Consider the following 26,579-nt stretch of genomic DNA (forward strand, 5'->3'; position numbering starts at 1 on the left):
TAACTCTTTCCCATTATTATGCAATCGTTATTATGCAAATAAACGCGACCCATTATGCTCATTATTGTCATACATTGCTCATGCACGGGCACGAAAAAAATCTGTCGGGCTTTTAAGAAAAAACCACGCTGCAACTTTATAAATTTCAATTTCGAGCGTCACGTGCGCGATTACATAGCCAATCCCGCTTCAGCGTCTATAAATGCGGGATTTTCAGAAAGGACCCTGACATCACGTTCTTAGTTTCTTTTTTTTTCAGTTTGTGATCCGAGTTACTTCGGTCATCGCCCCGACTTTTTATGAACTTCTTATAAAGATGTTAACGGTGCAAAATATTCCATTCTCTCAAACAATTTTTAGTCAATGATTTACTTACATTTATTTTTTATGGTAACAAGAAGCGTATAATAAAAAAGAAATAAACTAATCGACTTAAAGATTCCTTATAAGAAATAGTTCTTCATATAATTTGTAAGTTTTATATAGTATGTATATCGGAATATCTGTGAAATCTTCACAGTGTGTAATGCACATTCACATGTACATTCCATATGTACAATCCTAAATGATCTAATTATGTGATCCTATTTTTATCCTTTGCGATCTTGACACGAGTAATGCACTATGTCGCCATTGGGATATCTCGCAAAAGCGCTGGGAAAAAACAAAACAAAGCTGATTAAATAATCCGCAATAAAATGACTTGTGACATTTGAGATTGTAAAATCTATGTACACACCTTTGGTTGCCAAACCGTTTCTTACAAACTGGACATATATTGTATTCCGTCATGAGAACGCTCTGCGACTCGTAATGCATTCGTTGTTCCTGCACTTGTAAATGTTCCGCGTAAAGTAACCCTTTGAGGACCTGAGTTCTCCGCCTTGCGTTCAAGTTATTCTGCAGACTGACTTCCAAAAAATGTTTTATTCTACCAATAGGAACGGAATCTGGCAAAACCTCCAGAGCTTTCATAGGATTTATCTTTGAAGCGTGCTCTTCCAACAGTCGCAGAGCCATTTCCAAATCTGGTTGTGCCGTTCTCTGAATCTCTGGATTACAACCTTGGCATATGAGTAAAATAAAAAATGTGTTTACTCCATTGCGTTAAAAACACATAAATTGTATGCACGTAAAATCTTGTTTATCTCGATATTTACCAGCCATTAAAACTCCCTCGTTATCAGGTTTCAATAACTGTTGAATTAGCAAGACATACACCTCGTCAGCATTATCCGTTTGCTTTTGTTTCTCCGCACGATCTTGATCTTAAAACAATCTTCAATTAATTATATCACTTTCATATAATTAATATCCAGCATAATTATTTTAGGATCCACTTACTCTGGTACCTTGTATATACATTTTGGCAATACTGTATTGCACGCGGTATATCATTTAAGAGACTAATATATATCGATATAGCTTGTTGATGGCGACCAATTCGCCCGAGTATGACCGCACGTTCCTCGAACAAACTGTCAAACGGGAAATGCACTAGTATCGTTTCTGGCGTGTAATACGGCGATTTCTCCAGAAATTGTTGCAACTTTTGTCGAATATGTTGCGAGGTTTCTTTTTCCGCCGGTGTTGCGTTTGCATTCATAGAGGCTAGACATTTCTCTTTGTACTGATGTATCAAAACATTGTGAAATAATGGATTGTTATCTTCCCAAACGTGCACCACATGTTCCAGATATTGTATCACTAAGTCTTTGTGCAAACGAAGGAGGTAATCCAATATCTTTGGTCTGGGTAAATGTTCCACTTCCTGCCAATGAACAAAGAGTGTGAATAAAAAAATGAATAAAAAAATATTCTTAAGTGTGACAATAAAATGAAAAAAGTATACCTGTATATCTTCCATAAATATTCTAAGCCCTTGTTCAGGATCTTCGGTTAAAACCCATCCAGCAAACTTCAGAATGAGGTCCATATGATCCTTGCCGAGATGTTGCAAATACTGTATGGTCCTCTCAGTACCTTTCAGACTAGAATCGTTTTCTTTCGCATGCTTCTCCAGTAGCTCCAATGCTTTCTTATGTTGTCCTTTGGTTTGATACAATATAATGAGTTCTGGATACTTCTGATGCATCAGTAAAGTTTTTTCGGCTTCTGCTAAATGACAATGATTCAGTCTAAGTAAAGGCGCCACCAACGCGTCGGTAGTCTGAAATAAAATCCATTTTTCTTAGATAGCCTTTAAACTCTTTACATAGATTTTTATTATCTTTTTATTTCTTACCTGCAAATAGCACTTTAAAAGGGTGGTATCTATAATTTTCAGAAGCTGTTCCGTAGCTACTACTGTTAAATTCTTTTCTCCACTTACTCCATTCTTTTCTTTATTTAGATCTTTGTCCTTTGCCATTAATTTATGTCTAACTTCAGTTAGAAAGACTATTAATGCACGTAAGCCCTTTTCTAAATCATGATCTTGCAACTTTGGCAAGCTAGGTGCTGGTTCGCTGAGTTCATGTGTGTTGGTCGACGGTGTGATCAAATCTGGAAACAGTCTTATTACTTCGTATGGATCAGTTCCCAATTTCAAAAACAGATCCATTGCCTCTTGGAATCGCTTGTTGTAGAACAGATGATGCGCGTATAACGTTTGTATTTTATACGTCTGTTTGGCTTTCTCCTCATCCGTTATGTCCGACAAATTCTAAAATATGCGTATAATTGCATAATTAATATTACATTAAAACATAAGTTATGATTGATGATAAAAGTGTAATTAACATACAGTTAATTTTAACGCCAATTGAAACTGATTTTGCTCCAGCAGAGTCCTAATCTGCAAAGTAACATCAATTGCCTTGATACACCAAATCTGACTAATAGACGCCACAAAGACCTTCCCTTGTTTGCATCGATATATAAGTCTTGCTTTGTTTAGATCCTTAATCGTCTGAATATGTAAACATCCTTCTAGCGTATATACCTCCAATTTATCATGCACAATACCAAGTAAATAAGGTTCATCCCATGCTGAAATATCATCAAAATTTAATTAATTATAATTTTAAAAAGTAATGATAATATATATATAGAATTTATTATGCGCACCTATTGCATTAGGCGTGTCTGACCATTTTATAGAATTATGCTGAACCAGTTCTCCTTTTGTGTCCATGATAAATGATTGGGAATCTTTTCCCAATACAAAAGAACTGTCTGATAATTTGGTTATACTAGGTTCTGGAGATTTACCAGTAGGAAAAAGTTCTTTAGGTTTACCACTTAAATCAAAAATAGTGTAGGACAATCCACGAAATCCTAATATTAATGTTTCACCACACCTAAATAATTAATATAAATTTGTTATTATAAAGTTACTATATATAAAAGTATTTTAATAATATTCTAATATGTTACCATGATAATTGACGAGGTATATCCTGTACAGTTAATTCAAAATCATTAAATTCCTCAAATCGTTTTGCCTTCCAATAATACAGCTGTAATTTACGTTTAACAGCAACGCATAAACGTACTACAGTATTTCTTTCTCCTGTCAAACTCTGAGTTGACTGAATATCCAGAGTAAATAGCGTAGCGCCACGAGTCTTTGGTAATTGGCATATTTGTTGAAAGTTTGGCGAATTTAAATCATGAATGCACACAATGTTATCTGTAATGTTTCATAATTAAATTAGTACACAATTATGTTTAATAAAACAGCTTGTTGCAACATCAATTCCAAAATACATACCTGTTAGAATAATCAATAAATTATATTCTGGCACAACTTCTATCTGATTGATCCGTTTCTTGTTAAAATTTTTACTGTGGCGTAATAATTCCAACTTGTGACTATCATCAAAGACTGTTGGAACATTGTACATAAGCAAGTGACCTTCTCTCGTGCCTATTAATAAATTGTCATCTAAAACAAATTAATTAAAAAAATGAATATTTGCGATCTATTGACAAGAATGATTTCTGATAATTTAATTATGTGACATGATTAACCAATACTTATTTATTACTCACCATAAGCGGCCATAGACTCGATTTGTACTGTAATATTTAGTATAGATGTTTCCTCGTAAGCGTCGTGCATTGTTGCGGTTTAAAATAAATTATATTTTGCGTTATCAAATCCTTCGAACAGTCAATCCTATTCAGCTATCATTCAACATGCAATCCCCTGCATTCTCCAAACACAGTTTATTATTATTATTGTTAGGTTGGATGCCCTGCTATACGCCATAAACTTAAAGAATAATAGAGGGTAAACTACGGATATTATCAAATCGGTTTAGTGTAAACGTAACCTAAGTTGTGTTCAGAAAACCTAATAACCTAGAGACCCTAGAAGTATGCACCAATCACAGGCGATTATTGCTCAACGATTTTACAACCGTTGTGTTTTCTTATTGATTCCATAAATACATATACTATATGCATCTGTTTATGATAGATCTATGGACATCGTTGATTAAAGTGGCGAAGGATGGAGAGGGTTAGGAGGCGTGACTCGAGATAGAGTTATCAAATCACGGCTGATCACAGCGGACATTTGTCAAAGATTGCGAACCAACTTTTAAACAGTAGCCTTACGAAGGCCTGTGATTGTGCTTGTGCTTGTTTCCCGTGAAGATTATTATCAGCGAGCGCAATGGAAACGTACGAAAGCGTCCTTCTGGTGAAGTCAGAAGTTTTTGTCTTCAAAATTCCGCCAAGGTCAACTAACAGGGGTTATCGGTAAGTGTGAGATGCTTTTGACACATTTCACAGCTGTTATAGCGATAGAGCTAAATTTTTTGGATAAAAAAATTTTTAGACGGTAAATATTTATCGTTTGCATGAGCTTAATACAACAAATTAAATAATATATTTTCTTTAATTTCTGAATCGTATGATTGATAGTTTATTCGTTTTATTGTTGCAGGGCAGCTGATTGGAACTTACAAGAACCTTCATGGACTGGTCGCATGCGATTAGTGTCGCAAGGGGACAACATAACGATTAAGCTGGAGGATAAAATTACGGGTGAATTATTTGCCAAGTGTCCAATCGAACAATATCCTGGAATAGCTGTAGAACCAGTCACCGATTCTTCCCGATATTTTGTTCTGAGAATCCAAGATGACAATGGACGGTCAGCTTTTATAGGTGTTGGATTCTTAGACAGGTCCGATAGTTTTGACTTGAATGTCGCTCTTCAAGATCACTTCAAATGGTTAAAGAATCGAGAACAGATTGAGAAAGAGAAAGAAAAGCCAAAACAAGAGTTGGATCTCAGATTTAAAGAGGGTGAAACCATCAAAATTAACATGAAGATTACTGTAAGTTTGTTTATCCACACATGTACTTCTATTTTCTTTTATTCATTTTTTCATCAGCATATTGTTAGAACATTTGTTTGAACCTCAAAATTTGACATTTGTCAAAATTTATATTAGGAAAATATTCTCAGATATTAAAACAAAAAATAAATATATATATATATTTTTAGCATAATAACATATATTTTTAACATAAAAAAAATATATATCATTAATTATTATTTTTATATCTACTGTGCCATATGCTACGTCTTTTCTAGCTTTTATGTTTTTTAAACTTATGAAATTTTCTCATTTTTATTTTTTCTGGCTATCCTTTTTTCAAATACTTTTAGAAGTATTGTATTATATAGACTAATGTAGAAAGTGTAAATCTTTTTAACATATTTGAACAATTTATTTTGTTTGTATTTGTCATAATTTTAAAATAATTTTTTTTTATATATTTAGAAAAAAGATGGCAGTGAGGTCTCATCTAAATCCAAACAACGTACCAATCCAGCTGTGGGTTTGCCACCTCCTCCAGGTGGTGTTAAGATTGCTCCACCACCAGCAAAGACTCCTACTTCCTCACCAGCACACAAACCGTCACAGAGTCAAAGTCAGAATCAAGATACTACAAGTTCCGAATGGGGAGAGTTTGCCAGTGCTTCTCAGCCAGCATCAGCACCCACACCCCCAGTGGCCAATGCCAGTTGGGTACAATTCTAACTTTAAAAAAATATATGTATATAATATTATATATATATTTCCATATATATACAGGGTGATTTTGGAATAGGTCAAATTTTAGAAGCGTATTCTTGCTTATATTGTTTTTATGGTGGTTATTTTAAGCCTATATGTGGCGTAATATTTTTGTTGTTGCTGAAAATAGTTTTTTCAGTATAATTAATTGCTTCATATCCGCATTATTGACTGTCATTGTTAAAAGATTCTTGGCTTGATTTACTATTGTTTATAAATAGACTGATGACTTATTCATATGTTATTGTTGTCAATGTGTCAACATGTATCGTTAATATATATTCTTAAATCGATATGTATATATCGAAATTTCCAGATTAATATACGTATAACTTTATATTTTTAAAGTTATTTATAGTTATATAAAGTTATAAATAGATATGTCCTAAACTTTGACCATCTATTTTGAAATCATCCCGTGTATTAAAGTTAATAACATAACCGATTACATATAAGTTAGAGACTTTAAAAATAACTATTGGAAGGATGTCTCTATGAGTAGCAGAGAGTCTGAAATATATTTCCAATACTATATAGTGTGCAGTGAAATTATAGCAGCATCCGTGAAAGGGGTGATATTTCTCATAAAAAGGTCACATGAATGGAAGTTTTACGAGAAGAAAAATTTTTATATCAAACTTTATATTCAGACAAATAATTTTATAAAAGAATTTTTTTTCTAATTTGTCTTAATTATACGTATGAGTAGTTCTTAAACTAGTTTTCTTCTTTGAAACTAGTAATTTATATTAAAAAAAAAAACTATTATTTCTTCATTAACCCCTTCTCGATTGTTCTACGATTCTCTAGCACCCTGTATATAATAGTATTGTACTTATAAATACCATTTAAGCATTCATCTTAATTGCTTTTGGACATCCAATATATTTGGACATAGCATAACATAATTTTTTGTATATGTAAATGTTGATATCAGATGCATTTAGTGCCTTGTACAAGCTAGTAAATTAGAGGCAAATTTGAAACAAATCAATAAAATCAATAGTGCAATATCAATAGTTAACACTGTACTTAGTACAATACTTACAGGGACACAACGTGATATTAGATTCGTGTATACATCTCAATTTTTATGGTTATAAAGTATTGAGTGAGAGATTTTACAAAAGTTTTATTTTATATATATATATATATGTATAAAAAACATTTTTCTTATACCATTGAGCGAAAGTTTTAATGATTCACATACAAAAAGGCATGCAAATGCATTCTTGTTTATTACAAATTTTGCAATAATTTTTTTTATAGTTATAAATTAATTGTCTTCTTTTTGTTAAACAATTTGCTATGGGTACAATATTGGATACTAAAAGAATATCAAGATTTGATTGCTTGTTTTATAATAGAAATATTCTTTTTATATAATTTGCAACTATATTTTTATTTAATAAAGTAATTTTCCATGTAAAATATTAATATAAAATTGATACAATTTACTGGAATCGGATACGAATATAAAGAAAATAACAAATAAATTAAAACTATGAATAGATTACAAATTTTATAACAAATTTCATAATATTCCACAATTTTATCAATAATAATTTTTTAGTTGGTTTTCCAGTTGGTTTCCTTGTTGCACACATGCACATATTTTTTATTGATTATTTTCACAAAAGTACGATACTATATACTCCCAATACGTAAGTATAGTATTTGGCCTCGGCTGTTAGCTTCAATATTTGTAAATATTACAAAGCCTATTGTAAAAACAAGGCCTAATTCTCATACATTGGATGTCCATAAAGTTTTTCATCAGTTTTAATGCATTCAAATCAAGCTAGATTTTTATTTATCGAAACTAAGCCTCAAAGCTTTCACATTTGAAATCGCGTTATCTTTTTTTAAAAACTACTCCTACGTTTTCATCGGAAATATGTTAATTATTATTAATAAAGTTTTGCAAAACACAGACTTATTTGAAAAAAATATTGTTAATATTGTTACAAAAAAATGCTTTTCACTTTTATGAATTTCAAAATATTTATTTTCTAATCGAAAGTTATTAGAAAATTAAACCTTGAAATTTGCAAATTTTTTATTAGATTTTATAGGATAATTAAGTTTCTAGGATAATTAAGTGTAATACAGAAGTAAAAAATATTATTTTGCTTATGTATTTAGAATAATATAAGTAAATGCTAAAAAATGTTTATTTCTTTCAAATTTCAATGAGAAATATTTGTAAAAAACAACTTTGCGTTCATATATTTCATAAGCATTATGCATGAATTACATGACGAAATTTTGCATACCTGAAAAGTGTGTAGAGATTCAGTGCATAATGAAAAAATCTTGATAGCAAAAAGAAGAATAAAATGATACTATCTGTGACTTCTATTAGATCGTGAAGTATAAAGTGTTGTTTACAGTACCCTGCTAAATTTTAATGTGAAATGTAGAATAGTCTTGTTAAACATATTGTTAGTATAAATCTTGTTGAATGAGTGTTTAGATGCGATTTCACTACATATTGTTTCTTTTCTAGTAACTTGGTGGTTTTCTCTTGTAGGTATTGTCTCAAAAAATGTGCGAAGTGACAGCGGAAGATATGCAAAACTTGTGCAAATAAGTTGTATAAACTTAACATAATAAAAATGTTAGCGACGACTTAATCCAAAAGGTATTTAAAGAGGTTTAACGTTAAAGAATGTTAAACAACGAACAAAAACTTTCATATCATGTATATAAGAAATATTGTTTGAATAATTAATGTAGTATATGACATATTATTTTTAACCACTAGCATGATTGAGCGGAGAAGTCTGTTAATGTTAGACTTCTGTTAAAAAAATAGCAATTAAATTGCTTGAAATAATTATCAAGCTATTTAATAAGTGAAGACTAGATACCAAACTTTATTTCACAAATAATTCAATAATAAGAATTATATCAAGAACTTGAACAAACATCTGGATATATGTCACACATAAAAAATAAATGCATAGCTATAATGCGTGCATAAAGCGTAAACATAGCGCGAACAATGCTTGTAGCTTATGTACTTATATACAAATAACTTTTCAACAAAAAATTATTTCTACCTAATAAAACAAACTTCCAAAATGCGATAAAAATTGGACTGGTATAAAAATTCTAGCATACTTTAAGATGTTTGTTGAAGCTATTATAAGGAGCTCTAAGAATAGAGTTCTGCTGGTATTTCACGCCTTTCTTGGGACATCTTGTATATTAATATTCAGCTTTAACCATGTATTAATATATCATAAACACAGAATTGTATTACAAAATGATACATATGAAAAAAACTAATAATTAACAGTTTACTTGTATCTATTCCAGTTTCATGTATATGATAACTGAAAAAATTGTTATGATTTATCGTATTACGTATGTGATAGCAACTGAAAGAGAATCATTGTAATCCTGACATATATATTGACATTCCATATTTTTTATTCTCTGTAAACACGTTAAAAAGATAAGAATAAATATTGAATGGAAGTTAAATTTATTGAGATTGTGTTTGATAAAAAAAAACTCTGTTTTAAACGAAACAGTAATGAGATCCTTGTATATTTCTTCATATATTTTTCTCCAGAGATATATAATAAACGATTAGTGCATCCCAAGAATTATTACGAATCATATTACAAATAATATTTTGCTGGGAGAGATAAATCGTTATGGCATGAAAAGTTATTCTATCACATGTACAAACGACTGATTCATCAGTAACATAATCATTATCATCAACAGCGTCTGTTACGTGCGACATTGAGCCGTAAGCTACGCATAGCCATAGCACGACTGAAGTGTCGTTGTACCGGACGTTGGAGCTGTCCGTTGACTAGAGTTGAATCTTCATCACATTCTACACTGCTCAACACAACCAAGAGCACACCGAGTACCTATGATAACAAGCAACCGTATCAGTAACCATTTCCTGTTTCCTGGACATTCATGAGAGAAAACAAAGAAAATCCTTTATAATAAAAAAAAAATATTTTTATATTTATTACAAACAACGTTTAGATGATAACTTATTTAAAGAAATATTTGAAAAAATGTTAACAATTTTACTAGTAGTGAATTAATAGTAATGAAAAATAGAAATTGGACACTTCATAAAAAAATGCACTTCAATTTACGTACCAAACAGATGATAATCAGCAAGGTATAGATATGTATACTTGCAGCCGGCAGTGACTCGACTTCCTTTAATGCATTAGCAGCATCAGAAAGGTCTGGTTTTAATTCCAATGCGTGACGCAAATGCACAGCTGCTTCTTGAAAATGTCCATATGCCTGCAAAATAGTATAAAATAACATATAAAGTAAATTTTGTTGCTGTATACTAAGAATCTCTCAATATTGTAATTTTAGTGAACAATAGCGTATCTGATAAATGGCTGTTATTAAATCATTGTTGATATACTTTGAATATTTGTCCAAGTGTAAGATACTGTTCCCACGCATTGCGATCTGGCGGCTGCAATTCTAAAGATCGTCTAGCTAAATATGTCGCGTCATCCAAATAATGCTGTACCAGCAAAACTCTAGCCAAGTTCAAGAGCACCTCTGCATTATGTGGTGATACAGCAAGTGCCCTACGAAAGCACTCAATTGATCTCTGTGCATCACCCTTGATACGCCAGAAATTTCCTATCTGATTATACAGTTGGACAGATTTTGGTTTCTGAAAAAGAAAATCATTTATAGGTTATCAGAAAAATTATGCTAATATATGTATAGAATAAGAAGATTATTTCAATTACTATAGATTTTCATTAAAGATTATTAAAAAAATGTTTCAGAAATATAAATATTATGACTACAATAATCTACTCTTTCTTGCAAAATTGTTCGACATATTGAAGTCTTTGATGTTTTCTGCAATCTCATATTAATATTATATAATCAAATGTATAATTTTTGTTAGCTGATATCTAGAACTGATATTTGTTAAATATTATGTTTTGATACCTCTCGCTTTGCTTTTTTCAAACGCCTTTCCAGCAAATCAATATCAACGTCAACAGTTTTGCCACCATTTTTCTTGAACATAAGTGCCACATTGGGTTCTGGTACCAATGGGTGCTTATTCCTGTTTGCTACACCGATCAGATTGTCGTAGTAAGTAAAGTTCACTGGCTTGCCACAATCCAGTATTATGTTGTCGCATTGTTGACCAGAAGTGCAAGTCGCTTGCTCATTTGGCACTTGCGAAGACGAGGGAAACGGCTCACTGATATTTTGCGTATCCTTCAACACGTACGACGAAAGTCGTCTGCCAAGGGGACCAAAGTTAAGGCTGTTTTAACACTGAATGAACAGCAAGCCACACACAAAACGCTAACTACAGGAAGAAAAAGAAATTATGTCACATAAATAATGTGCATAATAAAAACTAAAAAAATGTCATGCAAGTGCTTTATAATGGTCTAAACTTAGTCACAAATATGTACTAAACTTTCAGCTTTCTTCCTTAATCATTCAAGCAAATGCTTTTTTAATTTTTTTTAATTTATAAAAAGAGCATTAGACTTCATACTGATATAATACTAGATTGAACATAATACATAATACAGTAAAGGAAAAAACGAAAATTGAAAGAACATATAAAAACTGCAACTGAAGGGACCATAAGCCATGGATACAAATTGACAATTAGATTATTGCTAAAACTATTTGATTATTTGAGAACAAATGTATGAAACTTTAAAAAATCAAATACTTTTAAATACATAATTTTATTATTTTCTAATAATATAAATTTTGTACTTTACGTTAAAAAACATAACAGATTTTTTGTACTAAAAACTGATTTTTTCAATTCTATAGATTTCTTCTTAATAGTAACCAGATAGTTAGAGCAACATCTTTATCACACTGTATAATTTATAATTTTATAACCTAATAGTGCAATCCTGGCAACAATTGTGTAATTAATTTTACCTTTCCTGACTGGTGAAACCTTTACATTCTTGACAGTATATCTGCACTTCCTCGTGCTTTTCCGACGTCGCAGTCTTGCTCCAACTTTGGCCATTGCCAGTGACTACACTACTCGCGAGGATATCAAAGATCGGATCGTCCTCAATCGCACTCACAAAGTCTGTCGTCTTCACTACTTTGTCGGCGGCATTTAATCGCCAGGATGTCCGCGAGTTTGTTAATTTTATTTGCAGAATCAGCAAACAAAAGGCGTATCTCCCTTCGGCCCACGTCAGTCGCATTCTTCTCAATCCTTCCTTCGCTTAGATTGTTTACAACCTTGCAATTTAGAGTGAGAAAGAAGGAGAAGAGAGGAAAGGCAAATAACCTGTTCTTCTGTTATCCTAGATGCAACCATGATGACAAAGACGAGATGCACTAATATTCTCGTGAATGCGCAGTAGTCGCCAATTAGAAATTACCCTAATGCATCTGACGTCAAGTGATCAGCCACTAGTTCAAAGTTACTAGACACTGGCACGATGTTATGGCGAATTCCCACTGAGCGCGTTACGCGTCGCATTATCCGCTGCGTCACGAATTAACCATTCAAAACCATCCCATTTTATTGCATCTTTGCCGCGCGAATAAAATGAAATGTTTTGATTGGTTAATTTGTGACGCCACGCGTGACGCGCTCAATGGGAATTTGGCCTAAATTGAACCGAGATTAAAGTTAATTTTCGTTGGTGGAACTTATAGGCCGGTATTCATAGTCCGTTCTTATATTTAAGATTGTCTTAAGCACGGACTTATATTCGCTCTCTTCGTCACACATAGATTGTGTCTGACGAAGAGAGCGAATATAAGTTCGTGCTTAAGACGATCTTGAATATAAGAACGGACTAGGGGCGGTATTCATAGTCCGTTCTTATATTCAAGATCGTCTTAAGCACGAACTTATATTCGCTCTCTTCGTCAGACACAATCTATGTGTGACGAAGAGAGCGAATATAAGTCCGTGCTTAATAGCGTTTTCGATTATACAGGATTTGAACGACCCAAGATTGGTTAATGACGTCATTGCAACCTCTCCACCAATGAAAGACTTGCATTTATAGTAAAATAGTGATTGATCAACCCTAGATCGTTCAAACCCCGTTTATTCGAAAACGCTATAAGGGCGGTATTCATAGTCCGTTCTTATATTCAAAATCGTCTTAAGCACGGACTTATATTCGCTCTCTTCGTCACACATAGGCCGGTATTCATAGTCCGTTCTTATATTCAAGATTGTCTTAAGTACAGACTTATATTCGCTCTCTTCGTCAGACACAATCTATGTGTGACAAAGAGAGCGAATAAAAGTTCGTATTTGAGACGATCTTGAATATAAGAACGGACTATGAATACCGGCCATAGATTGTGTCTGACGAAAAGAGCGAATATAAGTTCGTGCTTAAGACAATCTTGAATATAAGAACGGACTATGAATACCGGCCTAAGACAATCTTAAATATAAGAACGGACTATGGCCGGTATTCATAGGGCGGTATTCATAGTCCGTTCTTATATTTAAAATCGTCTTAAGCACGGACTTATATTCGCTCTCTTCGTCACACATAGATTGTGTCTGACGAAGAGAGCGAATATAAGTTCGTTCTTAAGACGATCTTGAATATAAGAACGGACTATGAATACCGCCCATAGTCCGTTCTTATATTCAAGATTGTCGGCCTATGGGCGGCATTCATAGTCCGTTCTTAGGGCGGTATTCATAGTCCGTTCTTATATTTAAAATCGTCTTAAGCACGGACTTATATTCGCTCTCTTCGTCACACATAGATTGTGTCTGACGAAGAGAGCGAATATAAGTTCGTGCTTAAGACGATCTTGAATATAAGAACGGACTATGAATACCGCCCTTATATTCAAAATTGTCTTAAGCACGGACTTATATTCGCTCTCTTTGTCACACATAGATTGTGTCTGACGAAGAGAGCGAATATAAGTTCGTGCCATAGACATAGGAATATAGGGACCGAGCATATCTTTGCGGGGGGGAAGCTACTGTGGGACGGTGCGACGAGGTAAAGTGTGCCTAAATTTGATTGGCTATTAGTTTGCGCAAGCGCGATGTAAGTATCGTGAGACTTCCAGTGTGCATGGACATAGGAATATAGGGTCGGAGTGTAACGTCGCGAGAGGAAAATCACTGAAGGAAGGGGACGAGGTAAACTGTGCATATTTTTGATTGGCTACTATTTGACGCAAGTGCAATTGGTCATTATTCGACGCAAAAATATTATGCAATTTGGGCAGATATAATGAGCATTTGAAGTTATATCAAGAAAAAACATTAATTAAAATTGTTATTTTAAATATATTTTGTGAATATAAAAAATGGTGCAGTGTTTTGTACAGTCTTGTAAAAATAGATCCGACTATCAAAATTGGAAACAAAGTAATAGCAGAAATAATGTAAAAATAACATTTCACAGGTATTGAAATTATTTATTCATATTAACAGGGCCGGATTAAACATGTTTGGGGCCCCCGGCCATCTCTTGTAATGAGGCCCCTTAGTACCATGTCCAATAATACTGGCTATTTGGCTTTATTAAATATTGGGTTTCTCTTGGTCAGAAATCTTATTCCTAAGCTCCATTACCACGTCAAGGTGGAGACCCGTCAATGGAGTTTTTTCTTCTTGTTTTTTTGTGTTTTTATAGTTTTTATGATTTTTATGATTTTTTAAAATTATTTTTTTGAGATTTTTGTTTTTTTTTACTTTTTAATGAACAATAAAAAATTTTTATTTGTCTTTCTTTTAATATATATCTTAGTGTTAATATTAGTATATATATATATATATATATATATATATATATATATATATATATATATATATATAATTTTCAAATAAATCACATTAATGTACCAAACGTCTTCTTAACTTTTTATTCGCGAAATCTTGAATAACATCATTGAAATTTAATGCTTTAAAAAACTTGTTTTCAATGCTAATAATACTCAAATTGTTCAATCTTCCTTCTATCATTGTATTTCTTAAAACATTCTTAATTAATTTCAATTTTGAAAATGATCTCTCCCCTGTAGCATTACTGATCATCATACAGAGATGAATGCGCAATGCTATTTCTACATTTGGAAAAGCTTCAAAGAGGTGATTTTCATATAAATAGTAATACAAACTTTTTAAATTTAATTTTTGTATTGAGGCATTTTCAGATTTTTCTTCATTAAGATCTGCTTCTTGATCACTGTCACTTTCTCTAACGGTAGTTCTTTCCGATTCACTCATTTCTTCCTCCTGCTTTTTTATTTTTTCCTGATCTTCTATATCTTTTGTCCCATCTTTAAATTCCTCCTTCTCTGTAGAAAATTTTTCTTTTTGCAATAAGTGTGAATTAATTTTTAATTCATTTTTCAAATATGCTCTTAAATGAAAACATTCTGATATCAATTCTGTTTTATTTACGTCCCTATTGTAAATAGAAGCAAAATGTGTACATGAATTTGTCAATGTTTGCTCATTTACATCAGTCAAAATTTCCAAAAATCCAAATACTTTAAAAATGTTTTCATAAGCTTTAGAGCGTTTAGTCAAATTATTTAAAAGTGTGTCAATAACAGGCAAGAAAGTTTCAATTTTAAATTTTTTACTTCCTTCTAGAATCACATCTGGATCTAGTGTATCCGTATTATCGAAATAAGTCAAACGAGTACTACGTTTTTTGATGCGTTTGTTAATATCTTTGTAAACAGAATTTGGCGCAATCTCATTTGCACGCTTTTCGTACCAATCAAATTTATTTCTCTTTTCGCTAATATATAACGTCAAAGATTTCAAAATTTTGACAGCAACAGACAAGGTCAACGTTGTTTTCTGTAACATCTTATTCGTTTTATTAAGTCTCATTAATACATCGTTCCAAAAAATAGTTAGAAAAACCGTTTCCAATCTTTCCATATTTTTCTTCAAACCAGTAGCTCGGGTTTTAGTTTCTTCGGATTCATTTTCAGCAGTGAGTGTTTCTAAAGCTGTTTTGATAGTTTTATATCCATTATTTAATGCAAAAATAGCATCAGCACGAGCTGACCAGCGCGTATCAGACAAATTTTTAACTACTTTTTGTCTTGGACCTAAAGTAGCTAATGCTCTTATTAATACAGCCCATCGGTGCGTTGACGCAGAAAAGAAAGTATATATAGGTTTTGAACGAAATCAAAATATTTACAAACTTCTTCTGTTGATTGTGCGGCTTGAACGCCAATAAGATTTAGAGAATGTGCACTACAGGGAATAAAAAATGCTAAAGAATTAATGTCATTAATTCTGGCCTGCAATCCATTATATCGTCCAGCCATATTTGCGGCATTATCATACGACTGGCCTCGGCAATTTGAAATGGATATATCATTTTCATTTAGAAACTTGATGACAACTTCACACAGATTCTCTGCGTCGTGCCCATAAATCGGTATAAACATTAAGAATCGTTCAACTGATTTACCGTTTTTACAATATCGGATAATGAAAGTCAACTGATCTACATGACTTACATCAGGCGTTGAATCTATTGAAATAGAATAATATTTCGCTTGTCGTATCTCGGCTATAATTCCCATAAATACTTTTTTTCCCATAATCTCGATTAATTCTTCACATATTGTTGAGGAAAGAAAAGAAGTTTTTCCTCGTCCACTATTCCCAAACTTTTTTATATGTTCGCGCAAAAATGGATCAAATTCGCTTATTAGTTCTAACATTCCTAAGTAATTACCATTTCTGTTAGAACCGAAAATTTCATTACTACCTCTAAAAGGTAAACCTCTTGATGCTAGAAATTTTATCACAGCAACTATTCTTCGAAATACTTCGATCCAGTAATTACGTTCTTTGTTAAGTTGAAGTTGTAGTTCAGTATCTATTCTTCCGACTACTTTTGTGCGCCTGATATAAGTATATAAATTTTTTCTATGCTCAGAGCTATTTTCATGATCTGTGTATAAAAAGGTTTTAATATCCCCCCCAAAAAAAAAGAAACTATGTGTCGCAAGAAAACATAATCCAAATAATAATACTTAATAACGCAAAATAAACATCAGATATAATATCTATAAAAAAGAATCAAGAGATATCAGATGTTAAGATATTAGTTTTGTGTACAAAAAGAAAAACATGAAACTAAATTATTTAGTTAATAAACTCAACTCTTTTTATCGATTTATCAGCAATGAAAATCGTCTTAGTGGACTGTATTATTCTGCAAAAACATGCTCGTCAATGAGCAAACCACAATAAAAGAAAAGCAACTTATAAGTCAATTGTACCATTAAAATAATAAATCAAATATCTCTCGATTAACACAAAGTCATATCGCAAAAGGTTAATACTATACTGTAATTTTTGAGTCGACTCAAAACGCAAAAGATAATACCTATAATACTTAAGTACTATTTATACAAATGATCGTCAATTATTACATTAATGTAATAATCTTAAAAGAGCACAGCAAGACTCTATCGCAGAAGTTTTACATCAAACGCTATGTCTAGCGATGTTCAAACGTAAATACAATAATAATATTATTGAGTCACAAAGAAATAAATGTGATAGAAAAGAATTTAAATCATTCCACATTCTTCGTTGTGAGGTAATGAGTCGCTCATTATTGCAATAAAAAGGCCGCACCTGACCTTTACAAAATAAAGGAAAAGATACACTCACCGCAAGACAGGCAAATGTACATTATGTTAAATAGTTCAGTCAAGGCAAATTATTCCGTGCATGTGTGTGTAGGTGTGTTCCAAAGAAAGGCCAAGCATTCGTCCATTCCAAGGGACATGCAAGTGGGATAGGTCTCCAAAAAAACAAAGCAGGCTATCCTAACCTGTTGTAAATCAAGAAAAGAAAAGAAAAGACTTAGATTTTCTCACAGTCTAGAAATCCGCAAACGTAGTGCTGCGTTAACTTGTAAGGTTAACTCAGGCTTGCAATGCTGTATAAATACAGCTCATCCAGCGCCTAATGGCGATCGGCAGGAACACGCTTACGCGTGTTCTGCGCAGCAATGATCAACTCACCTTGTGATGTGACTATATATACAATGGCCAGCAAGGGCCGCAACTTTCTATAAAATGGCCAGCAAGGGCCGCAACTTTCTATGACCAGCAAGGGCCGCAACTTTCTATGACCAGCAAGGGCCGCAACTTCCAATGGCCAGCAAGGGCCGCAACTTTCAATGGCCAGCAAGGGCCGCAACTTTCAATGGCCAGCAAGGGCCGCAACTTTCTATGGCCAGCAAGGGCCGCAACTTTCAATGGCCAGCAAGGGCCGCAACTTTCTATGGCCAGCAAGGGCCGCAACTTTCTATGGCCAGCAAGGGCCGCAACTTTCTATGGCCAGCAAGGGCCGCAACTTTCTATGGCCAGCAAGGGCCGCAACTTTCTATGGCCAGCAAGGGCCGCAACTTTCTATGGCCAGCAAGGGCCGCAACTTTCTATGGCCAGCAAGGACCGCAACTTTCTTCAAAGAGATCCCAAGATTGAACAACGTTCTATGTCGCGACGAATACACGACGGCGACTAGACTCGATTCGTGCACGGCACGCGCAAGATGATGCAACGTACACGCGACGAACGACAATGACGACACGCGCGATGAACAACAAAGACAACACGCGCGACGAACAACAAAAAGCGACTAGCCTCGTAACAAGGTCTAGGCGGATGCCGGAATGCAATCCAGGCATGGCGCGGCCGTTCCTCTCGCATCGGTAAGCGCCACTCGCGGATCGGGAACGAACCGGCATATAGTGCCGCTCGTGCTGCACGCTTTGCCTTAGTGGCGAAAAAGCGCGCATTTTAAACATTTCCGCCCGCCTTCGTTAAATTATTTATTTAACGAACATAATCCTAGTCTTTATCCGTTGGAAGGAAGCATAGTTTAGTAATAGGTCTTTTCAATTCAGTTGTGCAAGTCTTGACCATGACCACTCTTACGAGACCGTCAGGTCCACGGAAGATCTTAGTAATTCTGCCCAAAGGCCATTTACCAGGAGGATAACGTTCATCTACCACTAGTACCATAGAACCTTCCTTAACCGTGGTAGAATTCTGATTCCACTTATACATAGAGTAATGTCTTTGAAGGTACTCTGAAGACCACCTGACCCATAGTGAATCTAACATCTGTCGCAGCAGTTGCCATCGAGAGAGTCGTGAAGACTTTTCAAATTCTAAAGAAGGTTCAGGCACAACAGTGGGAGGACATCCCATTAGGAAATGTCCTGGTGTTAAGACCGATAGGTCATCCGGGTCATCCGTGAGAGGACATAAAGGTCTGGAGTTTAAAACTGCTTCTATTTGAGTAAGCAAGGTGTTTAACTCCTCATAAGTGAGAAGAGTTTCACCCATTACACGCTTGAGATGGTATTTTACTGACTTTACTCCAGATTCCCATTTGCCTCCAAAATGAGGCGCCGAAGGTGGATTGAATCTCCATGTAGTGCCGTCCTTAGCTAGAAGAGCCGATAATCGCTGAGATTCTGCAGAGGCCCCGTCGAACAATCTTTGTAGTTCAGAACTCGCACCCTTAAAATTGGTACCGCAGTCACTTATTAGAGTGGCACAGATGCCACGTCGACTGACAAATCTTTTATAAGCAGCAAGAAACGCTTCGGTAGTATAGTCAGTGACTAATTCTAGATGAACTGCAGATGTTGCAAAACAAACAAATAAGACTATGTAAGCCTTATACGTTCGAGCGTTCTTACCCTTCCAGGTCTTAAGTGTAAATGGACCAGCATAGTCCACTCCAGTGTTTAGAAATGGTCTCGAAGGTAACACACGTTCTGGAGGTAATTGACCCATTAATTGCCGTGCTCGCAACTGACGAAACCTAAGGCATTTAACACATTTGAGAATGTGACTACGCACCGTAGTTCGTCCTCCAACAACCCAAAATTCTTCCCGTATGAGTAAAGTAGTGAGTTGAGTGCCTCCGTGTAAGGAACGAATGTGAGCATCACCTATAATCAGAGATGTGAAAGGAGATTGTTTTGGCAATATAGCCGGATGTTTGGAGACTTCCGATAAGTTGGAGGCCTGCAGGCGACCGCCTACTCTTAAAATTCCCTCTGCATCAATGAATGGCGTGAGTCGGATCAGACAGTTTGACTTGGGCAATGTTTGACCAGTTGAAATTGATCTAAGTTCAGACGGAAAAAAGCATCTTTGTATCTCCTTTGTCCAAAATGCCTTAGCCTTATGTAATTCCAAAGGAGTGATAGTTGTTAAGGCTGGTGCAGTCGATATACGTTTGAAGCGGTCAACCGCACGCATACAAGTGGCAGTGACCTTCAACAATCTAAGCAAACTTGAGTATCGCAGGAGCAGGTCCCACGGTTGCGTAACACTAGTACTTGTTGCATTGATTTTCACAGGGCGCTCCTCTAGGTTTACACCAGAGGTCTCTAAAAGGGCTAAAGATGGCCATAAATCTGAAGTTTCCGATAACCATGAAGGCCCATACCACCAGGAAGGAGTGTGGGAAAGTTGTGCTAGGGTTAAACCCCGGGTTGCTAAGTCAGCCGGATTTTCTGAACCTCGTACAAAACGCCAGGTGGCTGAAGGTAAAGTCTCCTGAATGTAACATACCCGGTTATGTACAAAGTCTTTCCACCTTGACGGATGGTTATTTATCCAGGTAAGTGTAATTGAAGAATCACACCATAAGTAGAGCCTGACGTCTTCACGATGCAAGGCATGCAAAACTTGTTTCACAAGTTTTACTAAAAGCACAGCTCCGGAAAGTTCCAAACGAGGAATTGTCAACCTTTTTAAAGGCGCCACTTTAGTTTTGGAGCAGATCAACTTTGAGATAATCTTTCCCGTATCATCTGTGGTGCGTACAAACACCACTGCTGCCATAGCTAAAGAGGAGGCATCACAAAACCCATGGAGTTCAAAACTGCGACTCAAATAAGTACCGATCCACCGAGGAAAGGTAAGAAGGGGCAGCGTATCGCAATCATTAATGAATTTAATCCAGTCGTGGACTAGATCATCTGGAAGATCTTGATCCCAATCCAATTTAAGCGTCCAGAGTCTTTGTAAGATAAGCTTACCAATAATGATTACCGGAGCTAGAAACCCCAACGGATCAAAGATTTTAGCAATGGTAGAAAGTATGGAACGCTTCGTGATTCGATCTTTTGAAAGGAAGCTCAACTCAAAGGAAAATTCATCCGTCATCGGGTGCCATAATAAGCCTAAGGAGTGTATGATAAGATCATCATCAATAGGTATCATTGAAGCATCCAATCTATGTTCCGAAGCGATTGATTCCAAAACTGCCGGCTCATTGCTAACCCATTTTCGTAACGGGAAACCGCCCGCCATGCATAAGTCGCTTACCTGATCTATAATCAGTCGTGTGTTCATAATGGAATCCGATCCACCAAATAAGTCATCTACATATCTTCCGTCCGTCATAACAGAGATTGCTTTCGGATATCGTTCTCCCTCATCTTTAGTAAGTTGCATTAAAACTCGCAGAGAAAGGAATGGAGCACAAACCATACCGTACGTGACGGTGGTGAGCTCAAAGGGAACCAAGTTCTGACCTTCACCTGTCCAAAAGATACGTTGGAATTTCCAATCGTCTGAACAGACCTTTACTTGTCTAAACATTTTCTCAATATCTGCAGAGAAGGCATATTTAAATTGTCGAAAGTATATCAAAACGTCAAAAAGTTCCGTTTGCAGTTTTTCTCCTGGATGAAGGATATCGTTCAAAGAGCGACCAGAGGTAGAGGGAGACGATGCATTGAAGACAACTCTTAATTTGGTTGTTAAACTACTCTCCTTCCACACACCATGATGCGGAAGGTAATAAGAATGAGACGGTTCAGAAGTAGAATCTGGCACTACTCTCATGTGACCCAGGCGTAGATATTCATCCATAAACTCCGAATATTGAACCGCATACTTAGCGTTTTTAGAAAACCGCTCGACCAACTTATGACACAGAAGCGACGCTTTACGCTTGGAATCCCCTAATGTTTGCGAGGACGCCTTAAAAGGCAAACAAACGACATATCTGCCTTGAGAGTCACGAGAATGTGTAGAACAAAAATGTTCCTCACATTCTTGTTCGTCCTGATTCAATGAGGAAACCGGCTTAACAGAAATCGAATCCAGTTCCCAGAATCTTTGGAGGAGATCATATAAATCGGCTGACTGAGAAATGCAGTAACTTTGCATATGACAAGTGGGCCTTACACTACTGGTTGGTCCTGAAACTATCCAACCTAACTGAGTCTGTTGAGCAATAGGAGAATCTGAGCCGCCCTTAACAATTCCCGTGTCAATCAACTGACCATAAACGTCTGCGCCCAATAACAAATCAATTTCTCCTGGATTAGAATAATACGGGTCTGCCAATTGTAGACCTTCCAAGTGTTTCCAAGATTTCGATGATACTTTCAAAGTTGGTATTGCAGTGGTCAGTGCACTAAGTATGTGCGCGGAGATGACCTTCTCAAATGTCGAAGTGAAGTGTGGCCTTATTGTGAAGCTCACAAAACCTCTCGTTTTATTACTTGACTGACCACCTACTCCTACCAAGGGAATAGAAGATTTAATCCTAGGCAATTTAAGTCGTTGGGCTAATCTCTCAGTAACCAACGAAATCTCCGAGCCTTGATCGATTAATGCTCTTGCTATTGTTGAGTTTCCGTTAGAACTTCTAACTATGATTCTAGCCGTAGCTAAGAGTATTTGAGAATGATTCCCAGCTTGATCAGCGTTGGCAAATAGCACTTTTGCATTCGGAGTTTTGTTCTCCTTATCCTTTTCTGATGCCACAGAGGCCTTAGAATTATCCGATCTCGTCCTTTTATCGTTAGCCGACTTTTCCAAGTGCAAGGACGTGTGGTGCTTTTGTCCGCATTTAATACAACGTCTTGTTGAGGTACAATTGGATATTTTATGCGCCCCCAAACAATTGAAGCATAAATGATGTTTTATTATCAACTTGCGTTTGACCTCCTGAGATTTGGAGGCATACTGGGCGCAGGTAGCTGGATGGTGGTTTGTCCCACAAATACCACAGGTTATGCTCGCTATCGACTTCGAAGAAGATTCCTTTGAATGTCCTTGAAAATGAGATTTCAGTGCTCCTGTTTGAGCGGCTACTTTAGGCTTATCAAATTTGGATTTATCTATTGCCTGCAAGGACCTCTGACGGATACCAAGAAATTCTCTGAGCTGGCTCCAAGTAGGAGGATCTCTTTCTCCTCCGAGATGATGTTCCCATGCCTTTAGGGTATCCAAATCCAGTCGTTGAGTAATGACAAACACCAGGATGTCATCCCAATGGGCCACAGGTCGACCCATTGTTTCTAAGGATTTTAGAAGTTGATTGACGGTTGTGTAAAGATTCTCTAACTCCTTTGCCGATTCTTTCGTCATCTTTTTGATATTGAAAAACGATTGCAGCGTCGAGCTGACCAATAGTCTCTTGTTCTCGTAGTAAGATACTACCGACTCCCATGCCGGTTTAAAATTCAAGGCCGTGATGGTTGTATATTTCAAGAGGTGAGCAGCATTGCCCACTAAACTAGCTTTAAGATACTGCAATCGTTGAACGTCAGACAGTGTCGGATTGACAAGCACAGAAGTTGAGAAAAAGTCCTTGAAAGTCAACCAGTTTTCCATATTTCCATTGAACTTTGGCAAGTCGATTCTTGGTAGTTTTAGACTATAAGCATATGTCATCTGCGTCTGAATATTTTGTGTCGGGTCCAGAAAATAATTAGATGTAGAACCACTACTTGAACTCTTCTCTGAACTCATTGTAGCATTCAACTTCTCCAAAGTGCGTATATACTCTTTCTGAGTAGTAGTATACGCCTCTTGAGTAAAATAAGCATGGGCCTTTATCTTCTCTCTATCTTCTTGATCCAGTTTATTAAATGAGACATTAATCGCCTCATGCGTGACCTCAAATTTGTGCCAATATTCCTTTAGCATGTTAGCCTGCAATGAGACCCTAGAAACTGAAACGTCAAAATCCTCCTCCACCAAGCCAACATATACTTCTGATATTAAACCCTTCAAAACCAACTGTTGCTCAAGATGAGCCCTAAGGTGTGACAACCTCATCTTGTCCACACAAGATAAATATCCGGCTTCGAGAGGACCAAATGTATAAAAAGGTTTTAATATCCCCCCAAAAAAAAAAGAAACTATGTGTCGCAAGAAAACATAATCCAAATAATAATACTTAATAACGCAAAATAAACATCAGATATAATATCTATAAAAAAGAATCAAGAGATATCAGATGTTAAGATATTAGTTTTGTGTACAAAAAGAAAAACATGAAACTAAATTATTTAGTTAATAAACTCAACTCTTTTTATCGATTTATCAGCAATGAAAATCGTCTTAGTGGACTGTATTATTCTGCAAAAACATGCTCGTCAATGAGCAAACCACAATAAAAGAAAAGCAACTTATAAGTCAATTGTACCATTAAAATAATAAATCAAATATCTCTCGATTAACACAAAGTCATATCGCAAAAGGTTAATACTATACTGTAATTTTTGAGTCGACTCAAAACGCAAAAGATAATACCTATAATACTTAAGTACTATTTATACAAATGATCGTCAATTATTACATTAATGTAATAATCTTAAAAGAGCACAGCAAGACTCTATCGCAGAAGTTTTACATCAAACGCTATGTCTAGCGATGTTCAAACGTAAATACAATAATAATATTATTGAGTCACAAAGAAATAAATGTGATAGAAAAGAATTTCAATCATTCCACATTCTTCGTTGTGAGGTAATGAGTCGCTCATTATTGCAATAAAAAGGCCGCACCTGACCTTTACAAAATAAAGGAAAAGATACACTCACCGCAAGACAGGCAAATGTACATTATGTTAAATAGTTCAGTCAAGGCAAATTATTCCGTGCATGTGTGTGCAGGTGTGTTCCAAAGAAAGGCCAAGCATTCGTCCATTCCAAGGGACATGCAAGTGGGATAGGTCTCCAAAAAAACAAAGCAGGCTATCCTAACCTGTTGTAAATCAAGAAAAGAAAAGAAAAGACTTAGATTTTCTCACAGTCTAGAAATCCGCAAACGTAGTGCTGCGTTAACTTGTAAGGTTAACTCAGGCTTGCAATGCTGTATAAATACAGCTCATCCAGCGCCTAATGGCGATCGGCAGGAACACGCTTACGCGTGTTCTGCGCAGCAATGATCAACTCACCTTGTGATGTGACTATATATACAATGGCCAGCAAGGGCCGCAACTTTCTATAAAATGGCCAGCAAGGGCCGCAACTTTCTATGACCAGCAAGGGCCGCAACTTTCTATGACCAGCAAGGGCCGCAACTTCCAATGGCCAGCAAGGGCCGCAACTTTCAATGGCCAGCAAGGGCCGCAACTTTCAATGGCCAGCAAGGGCCGCAACTTTCTATGGCCAGCAAGGGCCGCAACTTTCAATGGCCAGCAAGGGCCGCAACTTTCTATGGCCAGCAAGGGCCGCAACTTTCTATGGCCAGCAAGGGCCGCAACTTTCTATGGCCAGCAAGGGCCGCAACTTTCTATGGCCAGCAAGGGCCGCAACTTTCTATGGCCAGCAAGGGCCGCAACTTTCTATGGCCAGCAAGGGCCGCAACTTTCTATGGCCAGCAAGGACCGCAACTTTCTTCAAAGAGATCCCAAGATTGAACAACGTTCTATGTCGCGACGAATACACGACGGCGACTAGACTCGATTCGTGCACGGCACGCGCAAGATGATGCAACGTACACGCGACGAACGACAATGACGACACGCGCGATGAACAACAAAGACAACACGCGCGACGAACAACAAAAAGCGACTAGCCTCGTAACAAGGTCTAGGCGGATGCCGGAATGCAATCCAGGCATGGCGCGGCCGTTCCTCTCGCATCGGTAAGCGCCACTCGCGGATCGGGAACGAACCGGCATATAGTGCCGCTCGTGCTGCACGCTTTGCCTTAGTGGCGAAAAAGCGCGCATTTTAAACAATCTGAAATGGATTTTAATCCATGTTTCCAATCATTAAAGCCAGTTGTAAATAAAGTATCCGACTCATTGAGCAATTTACAAGGAAAGCAAAAAATTTTGCCTTGAGACGGCGAATATAAAACCCACTCGCGTTTAACCTTTTCTCTATTTTGAAGTTCCCGGTAAAAATAGGAATTTTGTAATTTTCTGGGTCGATTGATTTTTTTGTTTCCTTCAATACTTTCATAGTTTCGAACTGACGCCTTATAATCCGCATGTACATTGAAATTTTGGCATTTTGTAAATCCATTTTTAATCCAGTATTCCTGTAATGCGTTTCGACTTCCTCGAAAAAGCTCCCATAAAGCTGGATCTGAACTTGGTTCATTTAATTGACTATCAGAAATATGAGGAATAGCACTTTGTCCATTATCATTTATCCGATCATCAGTATAATTTGATTCAATATAGTTGGGAGTATTAGATGTAGATGGACCGATTTCCAAAACGTGTGGTTCCAATGGTGGATCTGTA

General features: G+C 35.9%; 4 protein-coding genes across 5 annotated transcripts; 1 reads left to right on the forward strand and 3 right to left on the reverse strand.

Moving 5' to 3' along the window:
* Positions 1-353: 353 nt before the first annotated feature.
* On the reverse strand, positions 354-4,189 carry Vps39 (vacuolar protein sorting 39). Its single transcript, XM_012368372.2, has 11 exons — positions 3,997-4,189; positions 3,716-3,889; positions 3,379-3,634; positions 3,070-3,302; positions 2,747-2,991; positions 2,246-2,665; positions 1,853-2,170; positions 1,345-1,771; positions 1,161-1,268; positions 740-1,064; positions 354-654 (listed from the first exon to the last, which is right to left on the reverse strand). The coding sequence occupies exons 1-11, from the start codon at positions 4,064-4,066 to the stop codon at positions 591-593; spliced, it is 2,640 nt and encodes an 879-aa protein (XP_012223795.2). The 5' UTR covers positions 4,067-4,189; the 3' UTR covers positions 354-590.
* Positions 4,190-4,412: 223 nt separating this feature from the next.
* On the forward strand, positions 4,413-9,533 carry LOC105673040 (NECAP-like protein CG9132). Its single transcript, XM_012368373.2, has 3 exons — positions 4,413-4,710; positions 4,898-5,294; positions 5,745-9,533. Exons 1-3 carry the CDS (start codon positions 4,625-4,627, stop codon positions 6,003-6,005), a joined length of 744 nt encoding a protein of 247 aa, XP_012223796.1. The 5' UTR covers positions 4,413-4,624; the 3' UTR covers positions 6,006-9,533.
* A 35-nt stretch (positions 9,534-9,568) lies between these two features.
* Positions 9,569-12,416, reverse strand: LOC105673038 (tetratricopeptide repeat protein 17-like). The gene is made up of 5 exons (XM_012368371.2): positions 11,982-12,416; positions 11,010-11,313; positions 10,462-10,722; positions 10,179-10,331; positions 9,569-9,934 (listed from the first exon to the last, which is right to left on the reverse strand). Exons 1-5 carry the CDS (start codon positions 12,260-12,262, stop codon positions 9,776-9,778), a joined length of 1,158 nt encoding a protein of 385 aa, XP_012223794.1. The 5' UTR covers positions 12,263-12,416; the 3' UTR covers positions 9,569-9,775.
* Positions 12,417-14,720: 2,304 nt separating this feature from the next.
* On the reverse strand, positions 14,721-26,293 carry LOC136999882 (uncharacterized). 2 transcript variants are annotated; one of them, XR_010890155.1, is made up of 2 exons: positions 18,072-26,293; positions 14,721-17,878 (listed from the first exon to the last, which is right to left on the reverse strand). XR_010890155.1 is itself a non-coding variant. In XM_067354739.1 (2 exons), the coding sequence occupies exon 2, from the start codon at positions 24,153-24,155 to the stop codon at positions 18,903-18,905; it is 5,253 nt and encodes a 1,750-aa protein (XP_067210840.1). In that variant the 5' UTR covers positions 24,156-25,085; positions 25,279-26,293; the 3' UTR covers positions 14,721-18,902. The 2 variants fall into 2 exon arrangements, 1 of the variants encoding a protein (XP_067210840.1); XM_067354739.1 differs by having other exon boundaries at positions 14,721-25,085; positions 25,279-26,293.
* Positions 26,294-26,579: the final 286 nt, after the last annotated feature.

This window comes from Linepithema humile, chromosome 5 (assembly GCF_040581485.1).
Source record: "Linepithema humile isolate Giens D197 chromosome 5, Lhum_UNIL_v1.0, whole genome shotgun sequence".
NCBI classification, from domain to species: Eukaryota; Metazoa; Arthropoda; class Insecta; order Hymenoptera; family Formicidae; genus Linepithema; species Linepithema humile.

Excerpts from the sequence above, each read along its gene's own strand:
- LOC105673038 (XM_012368371.2), bottom strand. The coding sequence starts at position 12,262 with ATGCGACTGACGTGGGCCGAAGGGAGATACGCCTTTTGTTTGCTGATT. Across the intron at positions 11,314-11,981 it reads GGTTTCACCAGTCAGGAAAG|ACGACTTTCGTCGTACGTGT; the intron begins GTAAAATTAATT and ends TCCCCTTGGCAG. Across the intron at positions 10,723-11,009 it reads TGAAAAAAGCAAAGCGAGAG|AAACCAAAATCTGTCCAACT; the intron begins GTATCAAAACAT and ends TTTCTTTTTCAG.
- LOC105673040 (XM_012368373.2), top strand. The coding sequence starts at position 4,625 with ATGGAAACGTACGAAAGCGTCCTTCTGGTGAAGTCAGAAGTTTTTGTC. Across the intron at positions 4,711-4,897 it reads TCAACTAACAGGGGTTATCG|GGCAGCTGATTGGAACTTAC; the intron begins GTAAGTGTGAGA and ends TTATTGTTGCAG. Across the intron at positions 5,295-5,744 it reads AAATTAACATGAAGATTACT|AAAAAAGATGGCAGTGAGGT; the intron begins GTAAGTTTGTTT and ends TTATATATTTAG.
- LOC136999882 (XM_067354739.1), bottom strand. The coding sequence starts at position 24,155 with ATGAGGTTGTCACACCTTAGGGCTCATCTTGAGCAACAGTTGGTTTTG.
- Vps39 (XM_012368372.2), bottom strand. The coding sequence starts at position 4,066 with ATGCACGACGCTTACGAGGAAACATCTATACTAAATATTACAGTACAA. Across the intron at positions 3,303-3,378 it reads ATACCTCGTCAATTATCATG|GTGTGGTGAAACATTAATAT; the intron begins GTAACATATTAG and ends TTAATTATTTAG. Across the intron at positions 655-739 it reads AAACGGTTTGGCAACCAAAG|CGCTTTTGCGAGATATCCCA; the intron begins GTGTGTACATAG and ends GTTTTTTCCCAG.